General features: G+C 36.3%; 2 protein-coding genes across 5 annotated transcripts; both read left to right on the forward strand.

Annotated features, from left to right (window-relative positions):
• Nucleotides 1-906: 906 nt before the first annotated feature.
• On the forward strand, nucleotides 907-21,516 carry med14 (mediator complex subunit 14). 2 transcript variants are annotated; one of them, XM_067444173.1, is made up of 30 exons: nucleotides 907-1,293; nucleotides 1,800-1,826; nucleotides 2,180-2,285; nucleotides 2,367-2,540; nucleotides 2,624-2,753; nucleotides 2,911-3,039; nucleotides 3,712-3,819; nucleotides 4,360-4,492; nucleotides 4,570-4,720; nucleotides 5,290-5,401; nucleotides 5,705-5,830; nucleotides 5,909-5,987; nucleotides 6,067-6,226; nucleotides 6,317-6,511; nucleotides 8,055-8,189; nucleotides 8,302-8,378; nucleotides 8,945-9,105; nucleotides 9,204-9,350; nucleotides 10,799-10,890; nucleotides 10,998-11,150; nucleotides 11,325-11,594; nucleotides 11,959-12,175; nucleotides 12,575-12,700; nucleotides 13,426-13,608; nucleotides 15,002-15,228; nucleotides 17,967-18,146; nucleotides 18,483-18,590; nucleotides 20,218-20,343; nucleotides 20,527-20,716; nucleotides 20,889-21,516. In XM_067444173.1, the coding sequence occupies exons 1-30, from the start codon at nucleotides 1,124-1,126 to the stop codon at nucleotides 20,960-20,962; spliced, it is 4,266 nt and encodes a 1,421-aa protein (XP_067300274.1). In that variant the 5' UTR covers nucleotides 907-1,123; the 3' UTR covers nucleotides 20,963-21,516. The 2 variants fall into 2 exon arrangements, with proteins under 2 accessions (XP_067300274.1, XP_067300275.1); XM_067444174.1 differs by lacking the exon at nucleotides 12,575-12,700.
• A 526-nt stretch (nucleotides 21,517-22,042) lies between these two features.
• On the forward strand, nucleotides 22,043-24,492 carry si:ch211-218d20.15 (uncharacterized). Of its 3 annotated transcripts, XM_067445073.1 has the most exons (9): nucleotides 22,043-22,250; nucleotides 22,351-22,469; nucleotides 22,564-22,630; nucleotides 22,732-22,799; nucleotides 22,885-22,987; nucleotides 23,448-23,566; nucleotides 23,680-23,825; nucleotides 23,903-24,039; nucleotides 24,456-24,492. In XM_067445073.1, exons 1-8 carry the CDS (start codon nucleotides 22,187-22,189, stop codon nucleotides 24,006-24,008), a joined length of 792 nt encoding a protein of 263 aa, XP_067301174.1. In that variant the 5' UTR covers nucleotides 22,043-22,186; the 3' UTR covers nucleotides 24,009-24,039; nucleotides 24,456-24,492. The 3 variants fall into 3 exon arrangements, with proteins under 3 accessions (XP_067301174.1, XP_067301173.1, XP_067301175.1); XM_067445072.1 differs by lacking the exon at nucleotides 24,456-24,492 and having other exon boundaries at nucleotides 23,903-24,055; XM_067445074.1 differs by lacking the exon at nucleotides 24,456-24,492 and having other exon boundaries at nucleotides 22,570-22,630; nucleotides 23,903-24,055.
• The last annotated feature ends 340 nt before the right edge of the window (nucleotides 24,493-24,832 follow it).

Here is a 24,832-nt window from a genome sequence, read left to right on the forward strand (position 1 = left end):
CTATAGAACCCTGTCATAGGCACAGGTTAATTTTTATATAGGGTTTTACCTGTTTGTGTTATAGTGTGCAATTGAATAAGTAAGTCTAATTTAACTCGAGGGCTAGACCATTTAAAATAATTGTATTGATATATTTATATTTTAATGATTGATATGGGAACTTTTCCTCTAAATAACCTTTGAATTTAATGATGATAGACCAGCAGTTGATTGGTTGGTATAATATAATATAATATAATATAATATAATATAATATAATATAATATAATATAATATAATATAATATAATATAATATAATATAATATAATAAATTAAACTGCACATACTTCGTCAATAAAACTTCATACAAAAAACCCACAAAAACATTTAAAACATTTGAATAACTGTGCGTCTCAATCAGCTCCCTAGTCTAGTTGACTTATGTCCTGAACAGTGCCCTGACTAGTGAACTAGGGAGCTGATTGAGACGCAGGGTAAATCTCGTTTGTGTTTAAAATATTATTATTTCGGCGAAGTATTTAATCAATTTCTTTCTTAAATCACCCATCTCTTTATTATATTTAGAAAGGATAGAATGGAGGTTAAAAAAGTTATTTGTATTATTAAAATAAAAAATACTATACATTCCGTCCAAAACGGATATGCTTTTTGTCAGTTTGCTTTGACAAAATAAAGGTCTAAGTCTCTCCTATTTTAAGCAGCTTTTGTCACTTAAAATGTTTTTTGTTTTTTTTGACTAATAAATTTATTTTTAGAAACTATGTTAATTTTTAGTTTGTATGTATTGTGAAATACTTAAAGAGAAATAAAAACAAATGTAATAATTTTACGGCTTTCACGTTTTTGGCTTTCAGGCTTTTATTTTAAATAATTCATCCAGCGCCATTTAGAAGAGTTTTGTTTCCTGCTTCAGCTCCAGTGGGTGATGGCGGCACTCCATCTATCCACATCTTACATGTTACAGGCTCATTTCTTCTTTTCTCCATGGGTTGAAATCGTTTCAGCTCAATATAAACATTAGGGCGTACGCGTAATAATATTCTTTAGGGCTAGTTTGTGGTAAACGCCAGTAAAAAAAAAGGGTCGGACCCGTAACCGTACATTGCTCCCGTTTTATTTAAAATGGCTCCGGTTCAGATCGGTTCGGACGGGCAGCTGGTCCCCGCCGGGGGTCCGACCTCAGCCCCGCAGCCTCCTCCGGGAGCCCCGGCCACTCAAGGAGTTCGACTGAGCCTCCTGATCGAGTTTCTGCTGCAGCGAACCTACCATGAGATCACTCTGTTGGCTGAGCTGTGAGTTCATGTTTTGAATGGTCATTGGTCAGGCACCGCTAAATAAAGTTAGATTTAGTTTAGAATTTGTCAATATGTTAACTTGACTTGTCTTGTTTGTAAGTTAGTAATACATAATTTTCTAAGTAAGTGTACGGTAAGTGTTGCTGCAATCTATTACTGATCCATGTGACTTTTTAGTTTGTTAACCATGGCAACGTGATATGAGTATTTTATCATAAAGTTATTATGTTTAAATGGGTTTCAGCAGTTACTCTCTGCTTATTGCAGCCTAGAGGAATTGTTCACCCATTTTGTAATTTTTTGTTGCTATATTGTTATTCCTAACTAAGTATATTGCATATTGCGTTGCTTTAATCAGAGCAAATGCAGATATTTGCACTAATGTCCTTGTTCTGTGGCAAAGGATCTCTGTTACTTTTCACAAGTTGTCTAGATAAGGTAAGATGTAAAATGCTTTGTGCTGTCATTGATACTATTTAACCATATCTTTATTATTTACACAGACTTCCACGAAAAACAGACATGGAAAGGTAAGTAACTGCACTGCAGTTTCCATTTAGAATCTCCAAAAATTGTAATATTGGTTACAATACAAATAAATACTTTTGGTAAGTAATTAGATAGAAGTGAATTATAATAAATAATTAAATAAATAATACATCTAACGGTCTAACAGTACAGAGTAGAAAAAAAGAAACATTATAACTTTAATGAAACTAAATATTTTCCTAATAATACTTAAGACATCAAAATATAATAATATTTATGTTCACAGCATAACTTTTTTTAATAAAAGAAAATAAATTTTTATTTTCTATATTTTATCTATACTGTCTTACATTATGCTTATATTATAAATGTAACTCTTAAACGTCTCTTACAGGAAAATTGAAATTGTTCAGTTTGCCAGTCGGACACGGCAGCTCTTCGTACGTCTGCTTGCTCTTGTGAAATGGGCAAGTAATGCTGGGAAAGTGGAGAAATGTGCGGTATGTGATTTATTTCCCACCTCCAATCTGATTTGTTTTCATTCTTGTTTATGTAGTACTCATTTTCAGCTCTGTTTGCAGATGATCTCCTCATTTCTGGACCAACAAGCATATTTATTTGTTGACACGGCTGACCGACTGGCATCACTGGCCAGGGATGCCTTGGTACATGCACGTTTGCCTAGTTTTGCCATCCCTTTTGCCATTGATGTACTTACTACAGGGTCTTATCCACGTCTGCCCACATGCATCCGAGTAAGTAGTCAAACATAGTGCTCAGCAGCTCTAAGTGGATGTAAAAAATGAGAAATAATCATCAATGGGTTATTTGTTTTCAGGACAAAATTATTCCTCCTGACCCTATAACCAAAGCAGAGAAGCAGACCACACTAAATCAGCTGAATCAAATCCTGCGACACAGACTAGTCACCACTGACTTACCCCCACAGCTGGCCAACTTAACTGTGGGTAAGTTCCAAGCTCTACGCATCTACAGGGAAAGACTTATTCTGCTCTGTAATAAGTATGTTATACATTTTCAAACGATTTAATGCTATATTTTCGCTGTTTTTTGTAGTTACAATACATGATCTTACTTTTTTCTATAAATTCTTCACATGTCAAGCCAACGGGCGAGTGAAGTTTCGAGTTGAGGGAGAATTTGAAGCCACTCTGACAGTGATGGGGGATGATCCCGATATCCCTTGGAGACTTCTTAAACTAGAGATTCTAGTTGAAGACAAGGAAACTGGAGGTAAGATGTTCTCAATGTCTGTAAAAGATATAATGGAACCCCTCTGAAAGTACCTGAATGTAATTTTTACTATATAGTTTAAAAGTTTGGCGCTGATAAGTTTTTTTAAAAGAAATTTATGCGCACCAAGGCTGCATTTATTTGATTAAAAATAGAGTAAAAATGAATATTCTGTAATTTTGTGAAATGTTATTACAATGTGAAATAATTTTTCTAATACATAAAATGTAGTTTATTTCTGCAATGGAAAAGCTCAATTTTCAGCATCATTTATTGTAACACTTAATGGTTATTTAATATTATTCTGATATTCTTATTTGATGCTCAAGTAGCATTTCTTATCAGCACTTGTGCTGCTTAATATTTGTGAATATTGTTGAAACCATGATACTTTTTTCTAGTTGCTTTGATAAATAGAAAGTTCAAAAGAAACTTTCAAAAGCACAAAAATCTTTTTGTTGTTGTTGATTTTTTTTCTTTTTTTTTTGAATTTGTTTTTTGAAACAAATCTTTTTTAACAAACTAAAAATCTTTATTGTAACTTTTGGCCAATTTAAAAATATTATAAAAAAAACCTGAACTAAACCTCTGTATGGGATTGTGTGTTTATTTATATTCAAAAAATCTTGTATTAATTGTTATCTATATATCTATATATCTATATTTTTCTAGATGGACGGGCATTGGTTCACAGCATGCAGGTGAATTATATCCATGAATTGGTACAGTCCCGCCTGTTTGGAGATGACAAGCCTCTTCAGGACATGTACAGCTGCCTCCGTATCCTTTCAGCTCAAGACTAAGATTTTTGTTTTGGTAGAACATTTGTTTGATTGCTTAAAGGGGTACTTCATCACTGGCAAAATGGGCTTTCAATAAATCTTGGTTGCTTATGCAGTAAAAAAGAACAGAAAATTGTTACCGGGAATTCATTATTAAGAAATTCCATTGAAGAATCCAGTGCATTTTAGGCCCTAGGCAGTGTCTAAATGCTGCAAAGAATCACATGGAGAGAAATCGGCAATGAGAAACCTCAATGTTTGTATCCAATAAATGGGTTATAGGCCAAATTGATGGGAAGAAACATCCGGCAGTCTTTTGGTGACAAATTAACGGTCCATGTAACTGAGAATGAGTAAACATTGTTTTACACTTTAACTGCCGCTGCTTGGGATCAAATATATAGCTTTTGTTTTACCAGCCCAGATATTTTGCAGTATACTAATAGTCACTTTGGGAATACTTTTAGAATTAAAGTCATCAAAACTATAAATGGAAAATGTGTTAAATCAAAACGATTTCCTTGATGACTTGCATCAGACTCGTTTTGCCTATCACTACAGCTGGAGGTCTTGCATTCCCAGACTCTGATGTTGATCAGAGAGCGGTGGGGTGATCTGGTGCAGGTGGAGCGATATCTCCCTGCTAAGTGCCTCACATTGTCAGTCTGGAAGTAAGTTTTAAAATTCACTACAGAGTTTGTGTTTTTTTGTTTTATTGTTTTTGCATCTCATAAATTTTGCTTTGCAGTCAACAAGTCCTGGGTAGAAAGACTGGCACGGCATCTGTGCACAAGGTCACCATTAAAATTGATGAGGCTGATGGTTCCAAGCCATTACAAATCTCCCATGAGCCTCCACTGCCTGCCTGTGATTCCAGATTAATGGAAAGAGCCATGAAGGTGAGTGTCACTGCTTAAACTAATATCCTTTTTTATAATGATATCGATTGTCTTGTTTCATACAAAACAAAAATGTGTGTGTGTATATATCTATATATGTATTTAATTGATCAATGTGTTACAAAAGAGCAAAAAAGCTTTAAAAAAATAAATGCTTTTCTTTTAAAATTTCTATTTCTCAAGGCGTCCTAAAAAAAAAAAAAAAATTCAACAATGACAATAATAAGACATGTTTCTTGAAATTGATTTCTGAAAGATCATGTGACACTCAAGACTGGAAAAATGACGACTGAACATTCAGCTTTACAATCCATGAATAAATGTATCAAAATAGTAAAGTTATTTAAAATTGTAATATGTCACAATATTACTGGTTTTGCTGAATTTCTTTTATCAAATAAATGCAGCCTTGGTGAGCATGAGACATCTTTCAAAAAAAAAAAAAAAAAAAAAAAAATATATATATATATATATATATATATATATATATATATATATATATATATATATATATATATATAAAACAAATTTGAGAGTTTATTGTGTCTGCTTGTGGGCTGTTATTTCAGATCGATCATCTCTCAGTGGAAAAGCTTTTGATCGATAGTGTGCATGCCCGCTCGCATCAGAAACTGCAAGAACTCAAAGCCATCCTGAAAAGTAGCAACCCTAGCGATAACTGTGAGTATTTTACACCATTTCAAATGAATTTTCATTTTTTTTGTAATTTATATCAGCCATTTCTTTGGCCAAAGCATGAACACATCATTTTGTCAGAAGCCACCAGAATTGTAATATTGGTGCATCCCTAATTAAAACATTATTCTATTGAGTTAATTTTCTTTTTATCTGCCATCTTTCGACTAGAAAGCATGTACCTGGCTTGGAAACTAAGGTTAATAGTTATAAAACACATTAAGGTTAAAACCATTATTTGTTATATATGCGTAATGCACATGTGCATTTTGTGTTTTTATTTTTCAGCCTTCATAGAGACTGCACTGCCCACGCTAGTTATACCGATACTGGAGCCCTGCGGGCGATCTGAGTGCCTCCACATATTTGTCGATTTGCATTCAGGAATGTTTCAGCCAATGCTCTACGGAGTTGGTTAGTCATTAATTTATTGGATTCTACCCACATCTGATCATTTGAACCACTTAACCTGCCTTGCTGGTTTCTTTCCAGATCAGTCCATGTTGGACGACATTGAAAAGAATATCAACGATGACATGAAGCGCATCATCACCTGGTTACAACAGCTGAAGTAATCAGTCAAGCTACCTGTTCTTAATATGAAACACATTATGACAGTGGCTGATGTTAATCTATTATGTTTTGAACAGATTCTGGTTGGGCGAACAGAGATGTCGACAGTCTGTGAAACATCTTCCCACACTGTGTGCAGACACTCTCCATCTATCTAACTTAACCACGCATCCTGTGGGCAACTTGTCAAAACATCGCCTCTTCATCAAACTCACCCGTCTCCCACAATACTATATTGTAAATACGTCAATATTTAATTTACTTCTCACAGATAAAGATTTTTGTCAATTGTAGACATTTAATTTATTAACTCTTGCCTTTACTCAGGTGGTCGAGATGTTTGACGTGTCCAGCAATCCTACAGAACTTCATTATAAGTACTACTTCCTCTCTGTGAGTCAGATGGAGATTGAGGATGGGCTGCCTGCTGCTCAGCTGCTTCAGCAGTTTAAGCCCAACCTCGAGGAGCTTGTGCAGGACATTTCATCTGGTCGAATGACTCGTCCTGGGTCCAAGAGGAAGGTGAAATACTCAACAGAATATACTGAACTGAATACTTAAAGGGTTAGTTCACCCAAAAAATTTCATTCTGTCATATGTCGTTCCAAACCGTAAGACTTTCGTTCATCTTCGGAACACAAATTAAGATATTTTTGATGAAATTCCATAACTCTGAGTCCCCTCCATAGACGGTTATTAAATTAAAGGGGTGGTTGCATGCGATGTCACTTTTTAACTTTAGTTAGTGTGTAATGTTGCTGACTGAGCATAAACAGTATCTGCAAAGTTACAGCACTGAAAGTTCAATGCAAAATGAGATATTGTCTTTTAAAATTATGGCAGTTTATTGCCGATTTGGACTACAACAAGCTTCTTCCCGGGTTAGTGACATCATAAACCCTTGCTAGTCTCCGCAGATGTGACTTCTGCCCGTAATGGTAAGGGGCGTGACGTTTCCGGGCAACCTGTGTTTGGCACTTCAGCCAATAAAAATACATGAAACTACATTTGGCCATCTAACCAATCTAAGACCATTGGGTTTTTTGGAGGGATGGGCTTCATAGAAGCAGGAAGCAAACAAGCCGTTCAAAGGACAATGGAGACAGCGGTGTGGAATAAAAGTATAATATAAGAAAAATACGACGTTTTACAAAAGAAGTATTAAGTATGTTATACTGCACCCCATAAACACAACCAAGCCTAAAAAAAAAACATGGAACCACCCCTTTAACACTTTCACGGCCCATAAAGGAAGTAAAAGACATTGTTAAAATACTCCATGTGACTCCAGTGGTTCAACATTAAATATAAGTGAGGAGAATACTTTTTTTTATGCGTAACAAACAAACTAAAATAATGACTTCATTCAACAATTTATTTTTGTCTGTGTCAGACTCTTGCGCTTTTGACACGGTGTAAACAGTGCAGCACTTCCAGATTGCCAGCTTACATTGGCCGACGCTGTTCACATGAGCACCACGACGATGCAACACTGTTTACATCCCTGTCAACAGCTTAAGAGTCTGACACAGACTATAATTCATTTTTTAAATTGTTTTTTTTTGTTTTTGTTTTCGCACAAAACATATTCTAATCGCTTCATAAAATTAAGGTTTAAAGATGTCGCTACTACCTTACTGGGCCTTAAAAAGTGTTAATTAAATTGCTGTCTAAGGAGGTGTCAGAGAGTTCTTGGATTTCATCAAAAATATCTTAATTTGTGTTCCGAAGATGAACGAAGGTCTTACAGGTTTAGAAAGACATGATGGTGAATAAATAATTATGGAATTTAAACTTTTGGGGGAACTAACCATTTAAGTGACAGACTTGTCTGTGGTGAGAGATGCTGGACTTCTCCAATCATTTAGTCCACTTAAACCTCACCACTTTCTTACAATCATCTGCAAGCTTGCATTCAGATCTGTCTCCATTCAATCAGCAACCGATGAGCAGAACCAAGTCATTTCACTCTGTATGCCCCAATACAGAAAGAAAGTTAATGTCTATTGTGTTGTTCAGTTTTTTATTGTATGTAATTGATATTCTGGTTTTTGTCACTCCGTAGTTGTCTGGGGAGCAAAGTGCCATTGAACCGAAGAAACCCAAGAGGTCAGGAGAGATGTGTGCCTTCAATAAGGAGCTGGCCCACCTGGTGGCTATGTGTGACACCAACATGCCCCTTATTGGGTTACGCTGTGAGGTACTGTATATCTATTAGATGGTGACTGCAGTCTTGTATTATCTGAAGTATTGTATTATCTATTTCTTGTAAACATCACATTTTGTGTTTACTGAGCGATATTTGATTTCAGTTGTCAAATATGGAGATTCCTCATCAGGGAGTTCAGGTTGAAGGAGACGGCTGTAGCCACGCCATACGTATTCTGAAGTAAGATTTGTCTTTGGCTGTCAGTTAGGAATCTCTGAAGTTGATTAATTGTGCGTATACCAATTATTTTTGTTCATTTGTGCTGTCTGTCCCATGTACATTACCGTTCAAATGTTTAGGTTTTTTCAGCAAGGATGCATTAATTTGATCACAAGTGACAGTAAAGACAATTAAAATGTTACAAAATATTTATATTTAAAATAAGTGCTGTTCTTTTTAACTTTCTGATTTCTTCCCCCCCGCTGTTTCCATAAAATTATTAAGCAGCACAACTGTTTTCAACTTTATTTTAATATTAAACACATATTTTTGTTGAAAATCAACATATTAAAACAATTTCTGGAGAATAAATTATATTTTAAAGTGTATTCAAATAGAAAACAGGTATGAATTAAGAATATAATAATTTTATAACATATAATAATACTTTTTTAAATATAACTTTTTTAAAATCAAATAAACAGCATTGATGAGCATAAGAGACTTCTTTCATAAACACTGAAAAATGTTACTGACCCCAAACTTTTGAACAGTAGTGTGCTAATTGCTTTTTTCCTCTCTCTCAGAATTCCACCTTGTAAGGGAGTGAGTGAGGAAACGAGAAAAACTCTAGAACGCTCTCTGCTGGACTGCACGTTTAGACTACAGGGCCGCAATAATCGCACCTGGGTGGCAGAACTGATTTTCTCCAGTTGCCCACTAAACAGCACATCCAACAAGGAGCAAGGTAAAGATTATTCCTTGTTGGTAATGGCTTTCAAAACAATACAGTGACGTGTGACTGATAATTTTCTTTTCATATATTTTCTTTATATTTCAATTCAGCTTCCACACGGCATGTCTACCTGACATATGAGAATCCCCTATCAGAGCCAGTAGGTGGCAGGAAAGTGGTGGAGATGTTCTTGAATGATTGGAACAGCGTTAGTCAACTTTATGAATGTGTGTTGGAGTTCTCACGCTCTTTATCTGGTATGTAACTAACCCTTTTAAACTGGTGAATCACTGGGTCTGGTTTCACAGACAGGGTTTAGAATAAGCCAGGATTAGGCCTTTGTTCAATTAGGACTATATAATTAGCTTTTATAAACAATGCCTTAGGAAAAAAATGACTGGTGTTTATCTTTAGACAAAACAATGGCACTGACATATTATAAGATATGCCAGTGCAAATTGCTTTCAGTTGAAACCGCACAATTTTAGTGTAGGATTAAGTTCAAGCATTGTCTGTGAAATTGGCCATAAGAGTTATTGTCTTAACCAGCTATAATTTCTGATTCTATTCTTTTTATATAATGGTATTAAATAATTATTGTGATTTGATTATTTACTGTTGTTTTATAATTCAGCTGACAAATTGAACATTTTGTATTGATTATGAGATATTGACCTGCACTACCTTTCAAACGTTTGGTGTCAATAAGAATTTTTTCCACAAAAAGTACAAAGCAGCTAAATTGTTTAACATTGATAATCATGTCATATTTTTCTTGAGCAAATCAGCAAATTACAATGATTTCTGAAAAAATCATGAGACACTAGCTACGTTTTCATGGACACATTTTGTTTCAATCAGAATGAATTAATTCCGAGTGATGAATCTGAATGTGATCAATTTGATGTGCCTGTTTATGTTAAGTTTCAAAACGGAATATATATTTTTTGAACAGCATATATTTTTTATACGAAGTTTCCTATTTGCACATAACGTTCTCTTACGTTGATTTTCTTTGTTTTAAAGATCAGACTTAATATTTATCTATCTCATAATTAAAAGACGACGAGCACATGAAGCATTATGCTGTGCTGCTTCTATGATCAAGTAGTAAAAAAGTCCCTACCCATGCCCTAAAAAAATGACACTTCATTCAACAACTTCAACAGCTTCTTCCACGTCATCATACGCCATCTCTACGTTATTGCACGTGCAGTACTTTCCAGTTTCAGATTCAATCCGACCAAATGTTTACATTTCCTCTCGATTGGATTAGAAAAGGTTTAAACCACCCCTTATAACTCTGATTTGGCCAGTTCATTCTGACTGAAGTGGTACAGTTGACTTTTTTTAAAATTCTGACTGTACTACTTGTCTGATTACAATCAGATTATTAGGGTCCATGTTAACGCAACTACTGCTGAAAATGCAGTTGCCATCACATGAATAAATTACATTTTAAAATGAATTAAAATAGAAAAGTTATTTTAAAGATATTCCACAATATCACTTTATTTATTACTGTGTTTTTATCAAATAAAGCATTGGTGAGCATAACATACTTATTTCATAAACATAAAAAAAAACGTACCATGTCCAAACTTTTGAACCGTAAAATAGGTATGTAAAAATAGATGACTTATGAATGGTTTGAAGAACTTCTTGAATTGTTTGTAATTAAAAATTAATTATCTGCGTTTTCCAGAAATGCCCTCCTATTTGAGCCTTTTCTCAGAGATACGACTGTATAATTATCGGAAGCTGGTTCTATGTTATGGCAGTACCAAAGGCAGCTCGGTAAAAAGCTTTTCATCTTATTAAAAAAGCACTTTAAACCCTTTATTTAGTGGTTTAGTTTAAACCAGAATTGTTTCATATACTGTTTTACTACCTGTTTCTTTTAGGTGACGATACAGTGGAATTCAGTAACCCAGCGTTTCCATCTGGCCCTGGGGACGGTGGGGCCCAATTCAGGTTGCAGCAACTGTCACAACATAATTCTCCACCAACTTCAAGAGATGTTCAACAAGACACCCAATGTAGTACAACTTCTACAGGTATCTAGAGCCTTGGTACTATAAAACCATTATTTACTAAAATTCAAGCAGTCACAGGTCAATGGTAGTTTTATTAAATATATTGGTAAATATAAATACACTGTTGGTATGTTTCCAAAATAGAATGAACTGACCAATTTGAAAGTGTATTTTCACATACTTGTCTCTTCTCAGATTCTCTCAGACACTCTAGCTCCTCTAAATGCCATCAACAAGCTACCCACAGTGCCTATGTTGGGCCTCACCCAAAGGACCAATACGGCATACCAGTGCTTCTCCATCCTGCCCCAATCACCCACTCACATCCGCCTTGCCTTCCGCAACATGTACTGCATCGACATCTACTGCCGTAGCAGAGGTGTGGTGGCTATCCGGGATGGGGCCTACAGTCTATTTGACAACACCAAGATAGTTGAAGGTTTCTACCCAGCGCCTGGACTGAAGGTGGGTGGAGCAAATCATATTAGTAAAGGGATAGTTCACCCAAAATATTCATATGCTCAACCTCATGTCGTTCAATAACATGACTTTTTTTTTCTGCACACAAAAAAAATATATTTTGATGAATGTTAGTAACCAAACAGTTTTGGTTCTTTGTACAGTTGAAGTCAATTGGAACACAAACTATTTGGTTACCAACATTCCTGAAAATGTCTTTTGTGTTCTGCAGAAGAAAGAAAGTCATACAGGTTTGGAAACACAGGGTGAATAAATGACAGAATTTTTATTTTTGGGGTGCATTATTTCTTTAACCACTTCAGTAGAGGTGTGCATGGTTGTAATGTCACACTTGCATTGTTTTCCACAGACGTTCTTGAACATGTTTGTGGATAGTAACCAGGATGCACGCAGACGCTCTGTCAACGAGGACGACAATCCTCCGTCCCCAATAAGCATGGATGATACCTTCATGCCCCATACCCAGACACAGCCTCCAGGCAGAGGGGTGTACCCACCCCTCACATCGCCCCCCAATCCATACCACGTGCCTCCCTCGCCGTCCATGATAACAACACAGTCTCCAGGTATATTGATTGATATAGTATTTGTGTGTGTCTTTCTCGTGTCAAATGCTGTCATTTTTGCCGTCCGTGCTGTGCTGGTCATGCCACCATGGAGTGGGGGAATCAAAAGGAAAGGAAACATTTTCTCATTGGTGTCCCACTCATAGCAAAACCGTCCCACCAGCTCTTCTTGTCTGTGAACATGCATGCTTTTATTGGTCAGTCTGTTTGATGACACCATCACCGTGCATCCTCACAGAGAAGCATGCACATAGTCATACACGTGTTTACCCAGCCATCTCCATTCGGGGCCTGCAGCTTCTGTCACGCTTTAGCTGCAGCGTGTGTGAAAGTGAGCGTACAAGAAAAGGAACTCTTGACAGATGTTGATGAGGCCACTGATTGGTTAATTGTGTGCAGGGAACATCCACGCAGCCAATTCCCCTAGTGGAGCTCTGCGGGCCCCATCTCCTTTTGGGCCCACCCCTTCTCCCTCCTCTCTGGGCATTTCTATGGGGCAGACCTCCAACTTTGCCAGCCCACATGGTAAGTGTATGGGAGGCCTGGATCCAGGGCTTTGTTGATTAGCCTTCATTCTTACCTTTGTGGTCCAGGGCTTTCAATCTTTGATGGGCTGGTGAAAGACATTGATTTGTTCACTACCACTCAACCTTCCGCATGGAGGATGTAGTATGCTTAGATGGGCACTTGCTGCTTCTATTATTTCCTGCTTCTTTCTATTTCTTTGACTGGTGGGACTTGAAAGAAAAAAAAATTCTTTGTCCAAATCATAATTATATGCAAGATAAAAAATATTCAGCTTGGTTGATTGGGCCACCTCTTTTTTTGTTTTAAATATTTATGTATTTTGTACACTTTCATTCAAAAGTTTAGGGTCAAGTTTTTTTATTATTTTATTTTTATTTTAAAGGGGTCATGAATTGAGAAATCAACTTTGCCTTGAGCTTTTGATTAGGGCTGGGCGATATATCGAATATTAGCGATAATATCGCAATAATTTTGACGACTGCTTCCACCGTTGACTAAACAATGGAAGCAAAATAATTAAATTATTTCAATCTTTCTTTCTTTCTTTCTTTCTTTCTTTCTTTCTTTCTTTCTTTCTTTCTTTCTTTCTTTCTTTCTTTCTTTCTTTCTTTCTTTCTTTCTTTCTTTCTTTCTTTCTTTCTTTCTTTCTTTCTTTCTTTCTTTCTTTCTTTCTTTCTTTCTTTCTTTCTTTCTTTCTTTCTTTCTTTCTTTCTTTCTTTCAGGTACTCTTGACCCAAGTTCACCTTACACATTAGTGTCCGTCAGCCCAAGAGTTGCCCCCTGGCCAGGTTCCCCGCAGGTTCCTGGACCTTCCCCAGGTGCACGAATCACTGGCATGTCACCAGGCAACCCTTCCTTACACTCACCCATTCCAGACCCATCCCACTCCCCTCGAGCTGGTACCAGTAAGTCCATAGAGTCTAAAGACAGATTTGTCTTTAAACATGTTTAAAGTTTTACTTAATTTTTTTTGTGCACATATATGTTCACTACCATTTAAAAGTTTGGGTGCAGAATGTTTTGAAGAAAGAAATTAAATTTATATTTTTTACTCACCCTGATTGTTTTCTAATGCTGAATACAGAAAATATTTTGAAGAATATGGGTAACTAAACAGTTGATAACAGTAGCCATTGACTTCCATAGTTTAACTAAATCAACTGTTTAGTTAACAACATTCTTCAAAATATCATCTTTTCTGTTCAGCAAAAGCAAAACAAATCATACAGTTTTGGAACAACTTGAGGATGAGTAAATGATTATTATTATTTAGCAAGGACGCATTAACTTGTAGTAGGAAAGTGACCTGTAAAGAATTTTTTTAATGTTACAAAAGATATTTTTTTAAATAAATTCTGTTCTTTTGAACATTCATCAAATAATATTTAAAAAAACTTGCATCACAGTTTCCACAGAAATATTAAAGGGTTGGCTCACCCAAAAATGAATTTTATGTCATTTACTTACTCACCCTAATGTCGTTCCACATCCGTAAGACCTCCGTTCATCTTCAGAACACGTTTACGTATCTAAGTCTATGCTTTTACGACATTAATTTTTGATGCTTCAAGAGATTCTAACTAACCAACTGATGTCACATATGGACTACTTTGATGATGTTTTTATTCCCTTTCTGGACATGGACAGTATAGTGTGCATAGACTTAGATACGCTGTAGGACTAAATATAAAATATCTTAAACTGTGTTCCGAAGATGAACAGAGGTCTTATGGGTGTGAAACGACATTAGGGGGTTGGGTTAGTCATTAATGACATAAATTTCCTGTTTGGGTGAACCAACCCTTTAATATTTCTGTGAAAACCGTGATGCAAGTTTTTTTAAATAGTATTTGATGAATGTTCAAAAGAACAGAATCTGTTTAAAAAAATATCTTTTGTAACCCTTTAAGTAGCACAACTGTTTTCAACGTGGATAATAAAAAATGATAATGAGAATATTGCAGTTAGAATTTTTGTGCTTAATTTGTCTTAAATTTTCCTAAAAATTCTAAATATCTTAATGTGCTTTTTTGTCTATGTTTTTTTTTTTTTAAAGACGGTTCATTTAAAGAAAAATAAAAAATACGTTTTCATGATTTTTATTTCTTTTGATTTTGGGGTAAAATATTACCTAGACATTTACATCCTCTGTGTATGTGAGATTAACCCAAATAATTACTATTATTCACTAAGTTTGATGTTATTAAAATAATTGAATTTAATTTAATTTAATTTACATTTGAGTATTCCTTTGAATTAATTCAGCTACTGCATATTGTTAAATCACTCTGTGTGTAGGTTCACAGGCAATGCCCCCTCCTCGTAAACTTCCACAACGGTCCTGGGCTGCTTCTATTCCCACCATCCTCACCCACAGCAAACTACATGTGCTGCTTCTGCCTTCACCCATGCCATGCCCAGTGCCCGGGCTGGCAGGCAGCTACCTGTGCTCACCTCTGGAGCGCTTCCTTGGCTCTGTCATCATGAGACGACACCTACAGAGAATCATCCAGTTAGAACCCAACGTGAGTCAGAACATGTTATAACTAGGCTGGGTGAAAAAAATATAGGTTTCTCAATTTTAATTGGTTCTCCTTTTTATGAACCAATATCGATTCTTAAATCTTAAGAATTTATTTTTTAGTCTATCTGGTTTTCAGTTGATGAATGAATGGAACATTGTAGCTCGTCTCCCGCCCAAATCGCAGTACGCTTTATTCCTTCTGATTTTAAATTCTGTCCTTTTTTTATGAAATTCAACAATTAATACAGTTGTTTTACTCTTTAATGTGGCGTAACAGATCAAGTGAAGCAACAGCACAGCAAGAGATGCACATTAACTGATCATCTCTTTCACTAGTTACAGCACAAAATAAACTGAATGATATATACCGAAATCGAATGAATCGGAAAAAATATACCGAAACCCATATCGTGTCTCATGTATCGTTCAGTCAGTTTCAACCGTGGTAATAAAATGAAATAAAACTTTGTTTTTGTTTTGTTTTGGCTTGTAAACAATGTCCTCTAATGTTGCATTTACCTATAAACTTTCTAGTCAGCTAGAAAAATTAACTCTAGAGAGGAGCATTTTGCTAAATGTATGGACCATATTCATATTCTTTATATTTTGTACTGCTCTTCAATATGTAATGTATATATGATTCCGTAATAATTTAATGAGCACCTCTTTTTTAAATGTTTATATTAAAAACACACAACTATTTGGAATAGAAACATAGAGGAGACCGGGAAGTGTTACACAGGGTCTGTTTTTTTTTGTCCGTTTTTTTATCAGTCAACATTATCAGTTTGAAAAGTCAGAAAGGAGCTGTTGTGATGTCATCAATATCATATACTCCAATCTCATTTTTAAGCACAGGATAAGTGCAGTCTTATGATAATAAGATTTTATTAACAACAATTTTTTTTTTAATATAGTATTGTAGATGCAATTATTTGAGTCCCAGAACTTGAAAGCCATTTCTCTAATTTAATTTCATGCATTGCCCACAGGCTAAAACGTGAGCTATGTTATTGCTTTTTGGGGCGGTGATCGTTGTAATGGTTCATTACAAATTTACAACCACTTTTTTTTTAAAGGTCCCGTTCTTCGCGTGTTTTTGAAGCTTTGATTATGTTTACAGTGTGCAATATAACATGAGTTCATGTTTCGCGTGTAAAAAAACACAGTATTTTTCACACAATTTACTTATTTGTACAGTGCTGTTTTCTCTGTCCTAAAAACGGCCTGATGATTTCCTTGTTCTATGAAGTCCCTCCTTCAGAAATACGTAACGAGTTCTGATTGGGCCAGCGCTTCCCGTGTTGTGATTGGACAGCAGCTTAGCGCACTTTGCCCGGAAAGGTCCCGCCTCTTACCATAACGGGGAGATGCAAGAGCTGAATGCGCGCTCTTCTCCACGTGGGAGAGCAACAAGACTACGCCCCCTTTTTTGCGTGTTCTTGTGGGTGGAGGGTTAGTCAACAAACGGTTCTAGTGATGTCATTACATCCCTGCACTTCCTGCTGTAGTCCAAACCGGCCGTTCGCTGTAGGCTTTGAAAGGGATCTTCTGTTAAATCAAATATGCGGCCTAGAATGATTCACACAGACACAGCGTTTGACTCGCGTGGCTCAGCCTCTCCCGGCAGAGAGTTCAAGCATCTGTGGACTCGTCCCTTCAGCTCTGGCCATCTTGCTTTCAGTCCGCGATTAGCTTTTTTGTTTTCTTCATTACAGTAAAAGTAACGTCTGCTTTTCTCTAGTCATTCACGAGTTTCTCACTTCAAACTTTCTTTCTTCTGCTCCGTTATGCACAGCGCTCGCGCTCTGCTTCTGCCCTAATGCGACTTTTAGTCCAGTGCGACGTATGTTATTTCCTCTTCATGACGCGTATTTTGACTGATGCGACTCATAGTCCGGAGCAACTTATAGCCTGAAAAATGCGGTAAGCACTGCATTGCAATACTTGCATTTTGCCCCGTCACTCTCATTTTTAAAGTGCTCCCACGCTTCCTTTGCCTGCTTCATTGCCCGCTTAGAAAGCTGGTCATGACTTCTTCTTGTGGATATTACAAATGTCTGGGAGCGCTCTGGCGGTCTCTAGGGGTGCAAACATATATTACAACTCAATTCAAGGCATGTCATTGACGCCACTTAACCGAGCAAAATGTTTCACTCAGTTACGCCATTTTTAACGGTTAATCGGTCAATCGGTTAACCATGGACACCCCTACAGGACACACACACACACACAAAGGCAATTGTTTTTGTGATAAATTTTAAGTCCTAAAAGAAATGCAATATAATGTCACTTTTAAATAGTTCACAATTGACATGACATTTGACATGAACTCAGAATCTGTGATTATGCTGTACTATACGTCCAAGTTAGTTTTATTTGTATCTAGCATAAACAATCACTTGGTTTCTGATGCTCAAACAAAAAGTGTTACTTCAATGCCCGGTCTCCTACTAATTATGAAGTTAGTATTAAAACTTTATTATTAAAAAATGTAAGTGTTTGGAAATTAATTTTATAGTAATGTAGTAGTACCAACAGTCATGGGAGAAAATTTGCCATGTGCTGTACCATCGAAGCGAATCACATTGAACTGGGATTGAATCAAATCGCAAGCTTGTGAATCGGAATTGAATACTGAAATTTGCGTCAGTACCCAGCCTTAGTTTCCACATCATTTAACACATTCGATTTTGTTTGTATAGTATATTTGAATCACACTTGACTTTCTCTTTGCAGCTCACTATTGTAAACTCTAATGAACCAGGCGTCATCATGTTTAAGACGGACGTGCTTAAATGTAGAGTGGCTCTCAACCCCAAATCCTACCAGACTCTGCAGCTAAAAGTCACACCAGAAAACACCGGACCCTGGTCGCAAGAAGAGCTGCAGGTCCTGGAGAAGTTCTTTGAGACCAGGGTAGGAAATTAACACAATAACTATCATTTGATGTGATGTTCAGTGATGCTCAAATTTCCTCTTGTTTAGTACACTTTGGAAAGTGGCAGCAGACAGAATTGCAATCTGTTTGTTTGAGTGCCCTTATGGGCTTTGGCTCAACTAATGTCATTAGTTTGGGAATACCTGTTTAACTTGTTTAAAAGCACTTATTTTTTCTATTCTGAAATATTCCGAACTGATTTAATCTTTAAAGAAAATCTGTTCACTCAGCCAAATGGACTGAGCCAAGTGAAATCAAGCCAGGTATTATCCAGTCATGCAAGTGCAAGTCATTCTCTTTCACTTTCACCTTAGGTTGCAGGACCACCCTTTAAATACAACACACTAAATGCCTTCACAAAGCTGTTGGGAGCTCCTACCAACATACTCAGAGACTGTGTTCGCATCATGAAACTGGAGTTGGTAAGCACAAAATATATATAATTTTTTTTTTGTGTGTGTGTGCAAGCATACACTACTTTTTTCAACGAATGGTTCTATTTAGCAAATGCATTACATTGATCAAAAGTGACAGTACAGACTTTTGCATTGTTAAACAATGTCAAATAAATGCTGTTCTTTTTTTATTTAATTTTATTCATCAAAGAATCCTGTGACACTAGCCACATTTATATGGTCACTTTATGTTCGGATTCATCAATCGGAATGATTTCATTCTGATTGAAACACTTGAATGTGTTTACGTGAACGTTAAATAAAGTGATTGGGTTTATGGCCTAGTTTCACAAACAGGGTTTAGATTAAGCAAGGATTAGGCCTTAGTTCAGTTAGGACATATAAGTAGCTTTAATAAATGTGACTTGGAAAAAAAACATTACTGGTGTGCATCTGGAGACAGAAATGGCACTATCAGTATAAGAAGTATAAGTTCCTTTCATTTAAAACACCTCATGGAACATGGATTTTATTCTGGGACTAGGTTTAAGGATTTACTTGTTACAAATTTAAAATCGGATATAATATTTTGACAAGCGCACAGTGCATGAATACCCTGGAATAGAGTCCTGCACGGGTCCATTTTTGGAGACCCGCCCCCACCCGTACCCGCAAGGTTCAGCCCAGATGTGACCCGTGGAAATATAAAAATTAAATCCACACCCGCCCAGACCCGTTAATATTTGGCCTGTTACCCGATCCGTGCCTGCGATAAATCACACATCATTCCAATTAAAATGCTTTATTTTTTTATCTTGCACCTCTCTCAACATCACAACAGCATCATGAATGGGCTAATGAAACAGGCTAAAGTGCCTTTAAAGACTAGTTGTCAACAATTTTATATACTCTACTCACCAACTTTACTTTTACTTCATCCATTGCTACTCCTGCAACGCTCGCTACAAACTGGGCTACGAGAGGCGTCAACAAAAGTAGCACTGTCGCAGTGGTAGTGACGTGATGGGTCAAATGGCATGTTATTGTGTATGTGTAATGGTAATTCGGACATAGAAATTGTAATACAGCATGTTCGTGGGGGAATAAGGAGGTGGGAACCGGAAAAACATTTAAAAGACTTTAAACAAACAAAACGAAAGTAACATGACCTCACGGACAACTGCCACGCACACTCGCATAATAAAACAAACACAACTGAACGTAAACTCCAGGCCTGGTCCTCTCTTGTCCTTCACCAGTGTTGCTCGACCTGTATGCCTCCGAGCTCCCTCATTAGAGGACTCGAGACCGGTGTGGCTCACAGGTGACGCACATTCACCATCACGCCATCGTCGCTCTTTCACTCGTCCATCGCGCCAAAGAAATATTGCACACATTTTTCATCCGTGCAAGGAGTTAATTATCCACCCGTATCCCCATCTGCAAATTTTATAAATGTCACAATCCTCCCGTTTTAGCCACTTTTATGTGCCCGTTGCTGGACTCTACCCCTGTAAGTATTGATGTTGAAAATTCAGCTTTACCACCACAGTAATACATGAAATAAGTAAATGACTTTAAATAGAGACTTCTTTCAAAAACATTAAAAAATCTTACAGACCCCAAACTTTAATCGTTCATCGTTTTCCTCTAGTTCCCAGACCAAGCGGCCCAGCTTAATTGGAATGTGCAGTTTTGTCTGACCATCCCACCCAGCGCTCCTCCCATTGCCCCACCAGGAACCATTGCTGTGGTGCTGAAGACCAAGATGCTCTTCTTTGTAAGTGGTTTTGTTACTCCTTTCGGATTTTTTTTACATTTAATTTCTTTATGCCCACTTTTTGTATACAACCAATTCCCCATAGATATAAAATCAAGTCCTGCACTACTGCTGTTTGGTCTGTGTTTTGAATGTACTGTTGATTCCTGACCTGTATTAACTTGAAGAGATGCTTTTCTACAGCTCCAGCTGACCCAAAGGATACCAGTACCCCAGGAGCCCATCAGCATTATAGTGCCCATTGTGTACGACATGGCTACTGGACTGACCCAACAGGCTGATATCCCCCGCCAGCACAGCTCCTCAGGAGCCGCGGCCCTGATGGTCAGCTCCATCCTTAGGAGGTTCAATGAGCACCATCCACCACGATCAGGTTCGCGCAGCATTCTGTAGATCAGTGCTATTTAAATGTTTAGATACATCTTTTATTTGTTTTATTAAATATTTTTTCATTGACATGGAAATTAGTATATAATAGGTCTAATAGGTAAATTAACTCTTTCTTCATTCACATTCCAATATTAACTCTAACCTTTTTCTAACAGGGGAGTGCACAATATTTGCAGCAGTTCATGAGCTTATGGCTAATCTTACGCTGAACCCTGGTGGACGGCCATAACTTCTCAAGACTTATAAGTTAATAAATTCAGCCCTAAATCTGGGGAGATTCAGGTTTTCTGCTCCAGCCAATGGACTCCTATGCTGGTGTATCATATTGTCAAAAAAGGGAGCAGAAATATGATGGAACATTTTTTTATTGTATTATGAAGCATGTAAATTAAAAATTGTAACAAAAGCAGGACTTCTTTTTTTTAAAAAGTTGCTTGGCAAAGTTCTGCTGACGCATTTATTTTTTTCAGATGCACTTCTTACGGAAATGATTGTGATAGAAAAAATGTTTAACTACAGCTGTATTTTTTTTATTTGAGACTGCAGACTTGTCTTTTTTGTAATACAAGATATCAGTACTGTGTAAGTATTGATATTTTCTTTATCAGTACAGTATACTATTATTTAATGTTTGTTTTGACTGCATTTTATTTTGTCACTTGAAATATGAGTGACAAACTTCAATAAGCCGTGTTTTATTGCAATTCATTGGAATCATGGAAGAGCTCAATTCCTTTCTTGTCTGTGTTTATTACTATTTAATAAACATTGGAAATAACTCCACCCTTTCATTTAACAATTCCCTTTTTTTGTTATTGCTAAAGTTAAATGAAATATATTCAGATAACAAAATTATGTATCTTTATCTGTCACTGCTGGTGCAATTGTAATGCATCATGACTGCAACCCCCTCCCCCCAACACAAACACACACACATTAATTTTGTAGCCTAGATCTAAAGTGACTTTAAAAACTGCTAGAACGAGAGAAACCCTAAGAGGTAAAAATTAAGCTGTACAAAACAATGCGCCAAAGAAAATACTCAAAAAAACATCAACCAAACCACAAACTACTCTGATTGGTCCATCCTGAAAAGCGCATGGAAAAGTAACCGGTTCCTCGTGACAATTCTATAAATGAACTGCTTCACTAGCACTCTATAGAAAATTGTAAACCTTCCTAAATACAACCGAGAAACGTTAAAAGCATATGAATTAAGAAATACACAACGCTAACGTAAAAATAAATTTAATAAAAATAAAATTCTCGTCGTTTTGACCACGCCTTTTATTTACATAGATGCCGCGGTGTGAATGAACAGTATGGAGAGGAGGACCTCTGCTCTGAAATACCCCTTTGCAATGAGAAAAACAAACACCATTAATTGATAAAAACACTAATAATTTCAGTATTAATCGTATGAATCTGTCACTGGTGGAGTATTACGGTGACAATGGCAGCTGTGAGTCTGACGGATCCGCTTTGCAAACCCTGTTCTTACCGTTCACATTTCAAAGGTAATGCCGGTTTCTTCAATGATAGTTGCTGCTTCTGTTTAAAGAAATGGTCATCTAAATAAAAATTAAGATTTATTTCTCGGTTGTTGAATGTTTACAGTTGAGGTGTGCGTGAGAAAGCCCATAATGCCCATTCACCTGAGCAGTGAGCAGGTGGCACTGGAGATGCTGTGTCTCTGCAGTCAGCTGGATCTATTGATCAGAGCTCAGGTCCATCAGGTGAGACACTTAACGTTACATTGATACCGAGATCTTAGAACACCGGATATACGTTTGACTTTGTCTAAACATTCAAACATCTAATCTACATTAGCAACAGTTTCAGGAGCAGCTTAAACAGGACACTAGTCCTGAGGAAGCTGAAAGATTTAAGAGACAAGGTAAGCTTAAGACTATAATAATGACAATAACTTTACTGTAAACCAAAATAAGTATAATTGCTATCAAAATGCACAAGCTCTGAATCTGGTTGTGTCAATAGGGGCTGAGATAATATATCAGATGAACCAGTGCCTTGAACAATCGTCTGAATCGATGCTTGAGCTTCAGGTAACTAATTAAAAATTAACCATTCCTCTTTAACAAAAATTATACTTTTTGGATAATGTGTTCCTATTTATTTCCATTTCTTTAGGAATATTTGGATGTTATAAATGTATTCGATGTATTCCCTCGAGTGGAAGTTTATATGATACATGGCAGCCCTATTGACATGCTGGAAAAATCGCTTTCAGATGGTGAGACCAGAAGTAGAATAATTGGCTAGAATGGTAATTATTTTGGAATGCGGTACTGTAACATTCAACACCCAATGGTTGAGGCCCTACCTGGGGGAAAATAAAATAAACCTTTTTTGAAAGAAATGCAGCTTAATTGTTCTACAATAAAAAAAACAATATAATATGCACCAAGTACTTCACGTAAAAAAAGTACAAATTAAATCCACTTCATGATAATAAAAATATATTTAATATAGATATAAAGAAATTAGTATTATAGTACATATAAAGATATAAAAAAAATAGTATTATAATACATGTATACTACATTAATATTAAAATGAATGAACATATATATTTAAAAAGTGCATATTCTACGCAGAGGAAGATTTTATTTATTTACACATATAAAGTAGTGTTTTTTTTAATGAAGCAAAGCCGGGTAATCAGTTTGATTAGAAATGTTTAATCTTTCCAGCTTATTTTCCTTATATTGGGAGGCTGAACCAGCTGCTGGTTCTCAGTCAGCAGGTAAATGAAGATGTGAAACATCTGGGCAGTCATAAGTACATCGCACATCAGCTATCAGCAATTTATGTGAGTTTGTTTGACTAAATCTTCCTTCACTTAATATTATCTGTCCATAAAAAACTAAGCATAAAAAGTTTGATTCTGTACAACATTCAATTTGTGTGTGGTTTCTTTTACAGCAAGTGCTTAAGTCTTTCAAAGATGTCTTGCCATTATCAATCATAAGAAAGGATATTGAGGCCAATTTCAAGCAGCTGAAGATGTCTCTTTCGAAAGAGGATGGGTCAAAGCTGGATCCTCAGTTGCCAGCACATCAATTGAGCTGGTGAGAATGGCTTTGGTTCCATTTGTTAGAATCAGAAGAAAGTAATCCTTCATAAGTAATGGATTTACTTTTCACAGGGTGTCAGAGTTAACCCAAAACATGATATCAACAGTACTGTCAATCTCAGAAGAGCTCAGCGGAGAGTTCAATCCAATCAAGAAATCTGTCTCTAACCTCTCCTAATCTGCTGGATCCACAGTGCCTCAAGTGGATGGTGAGAAATTGTCACAGAATAAAAGTGATTCTCTCGAAAAATAATCATTTAGAGTGTCATTTGATTTTGTTCATCTGTATAGACCACAGATAAGACTGTGATCATGTGATACAGATCTATTTTTAAGACCTTGAAAAGTTTACATTCTGAGTACTACCACTTATGATTTATCTTAAATATTTTATATTAGATATTTTTAGAGACGATATAAAAAAAATTCGGTAACGTACATGTTGTTAATTAATATTACTCAGTACTTAAATATATAATTACACTGTAACCATGACACCTTAAAAGAAAGTTTAACATGATTATTTCGTTTAAAAAAATGCAATACTGTCTTTTATAATGAATCTGTATACTTGAAGTGACTGTTGCACGTGTTCTTCCCATTCTGTACATGATGGTGCTAGCAGTGATCATCAGCATCACGTGTGATTTCATATCTCCACCCTTCTAATGTATAGTCTCCTGGTCATTGTCACAAAATAAACTCAAACAAGGTGATCAGAAGAAGTGGATCTGTTGCTTTACAATTTAGTGAAATCAATCTGCAGAATTATTCAGCGAATTTCTCTCTCTCTCTCTCTCTCTCTCTCTCTCTCTCTCTCTCTCTCTCTCTCTCTCTCTCTCTCTCTCTCTCTCTCTCTCTCTCTCTCTCTCTCTCTCTCTCTCTCTCTATACATACATACATACATACATACATACATACATACAGGTCCTTCTAAAATAATTAGCGTATTGTGATAAAGTTAATTATTTTCCATAATGTAATGATAAAAATTAAACTTTC

Source organism: Pseudorasbora parva, chromosome 5 (genome assembly GCF_024679245.1).
Source record: "Pseudorasbora parva isolate DD20220531a chromosome 5, ASM2467924v1, whole genome shotgun sequence".
Classification (NCBI taxonomy): domain Eukaryota; kingdom Metazoa; phylum Chordata; class Actinopteri; order Cypriniformes; family Gobionidae; genus Pseudorasbora; species Pseudorasbora parva.

Coding starts and splice junctions, on each gene's coding strand:
- med14 (XM_067444173.1), top strand. CDS start 1,124: ATGGCTCCGGTTCAGATCGGTTCGGACGGGCAGCTGGTCCCCGCCGGG. Junction 1,827..2,179: donor CGAAAAACAGACATGGAAAG/GTAAGTAACTGC, acceptor CGTCTCTTACAG/GAAAATTGAAATTGTTCAGT. Junction 8,190..8,301: donor TTATTGGGTTACGCTGTGAG/GTACTGTATATC, acceptor ATTTGATTTCAG/TTGTCAAATATGGAGATTCC.
- si:ch211-218d20.15 (XM_067445073.1), top strand. CDS start 22,187: ATGGCAGCTGTGAGTCTGACGGATCCGCTTTGCAAACCCTGTTCTTAC. Junction 22,631..22,731: donor TGAAAGATTTAAGAGACAAG/GTAAGCTTAAGA, acceptor TTGTGTCAATAG/GGGCTGAGATAATATATCAG. Junction 22,988..23,447: donor GGAAAAATCGCTTTCAGATG/GTGAGACCAGAA, acceptor TAATCTTTCCAG/CTTATTTTCCTTATATTGGG.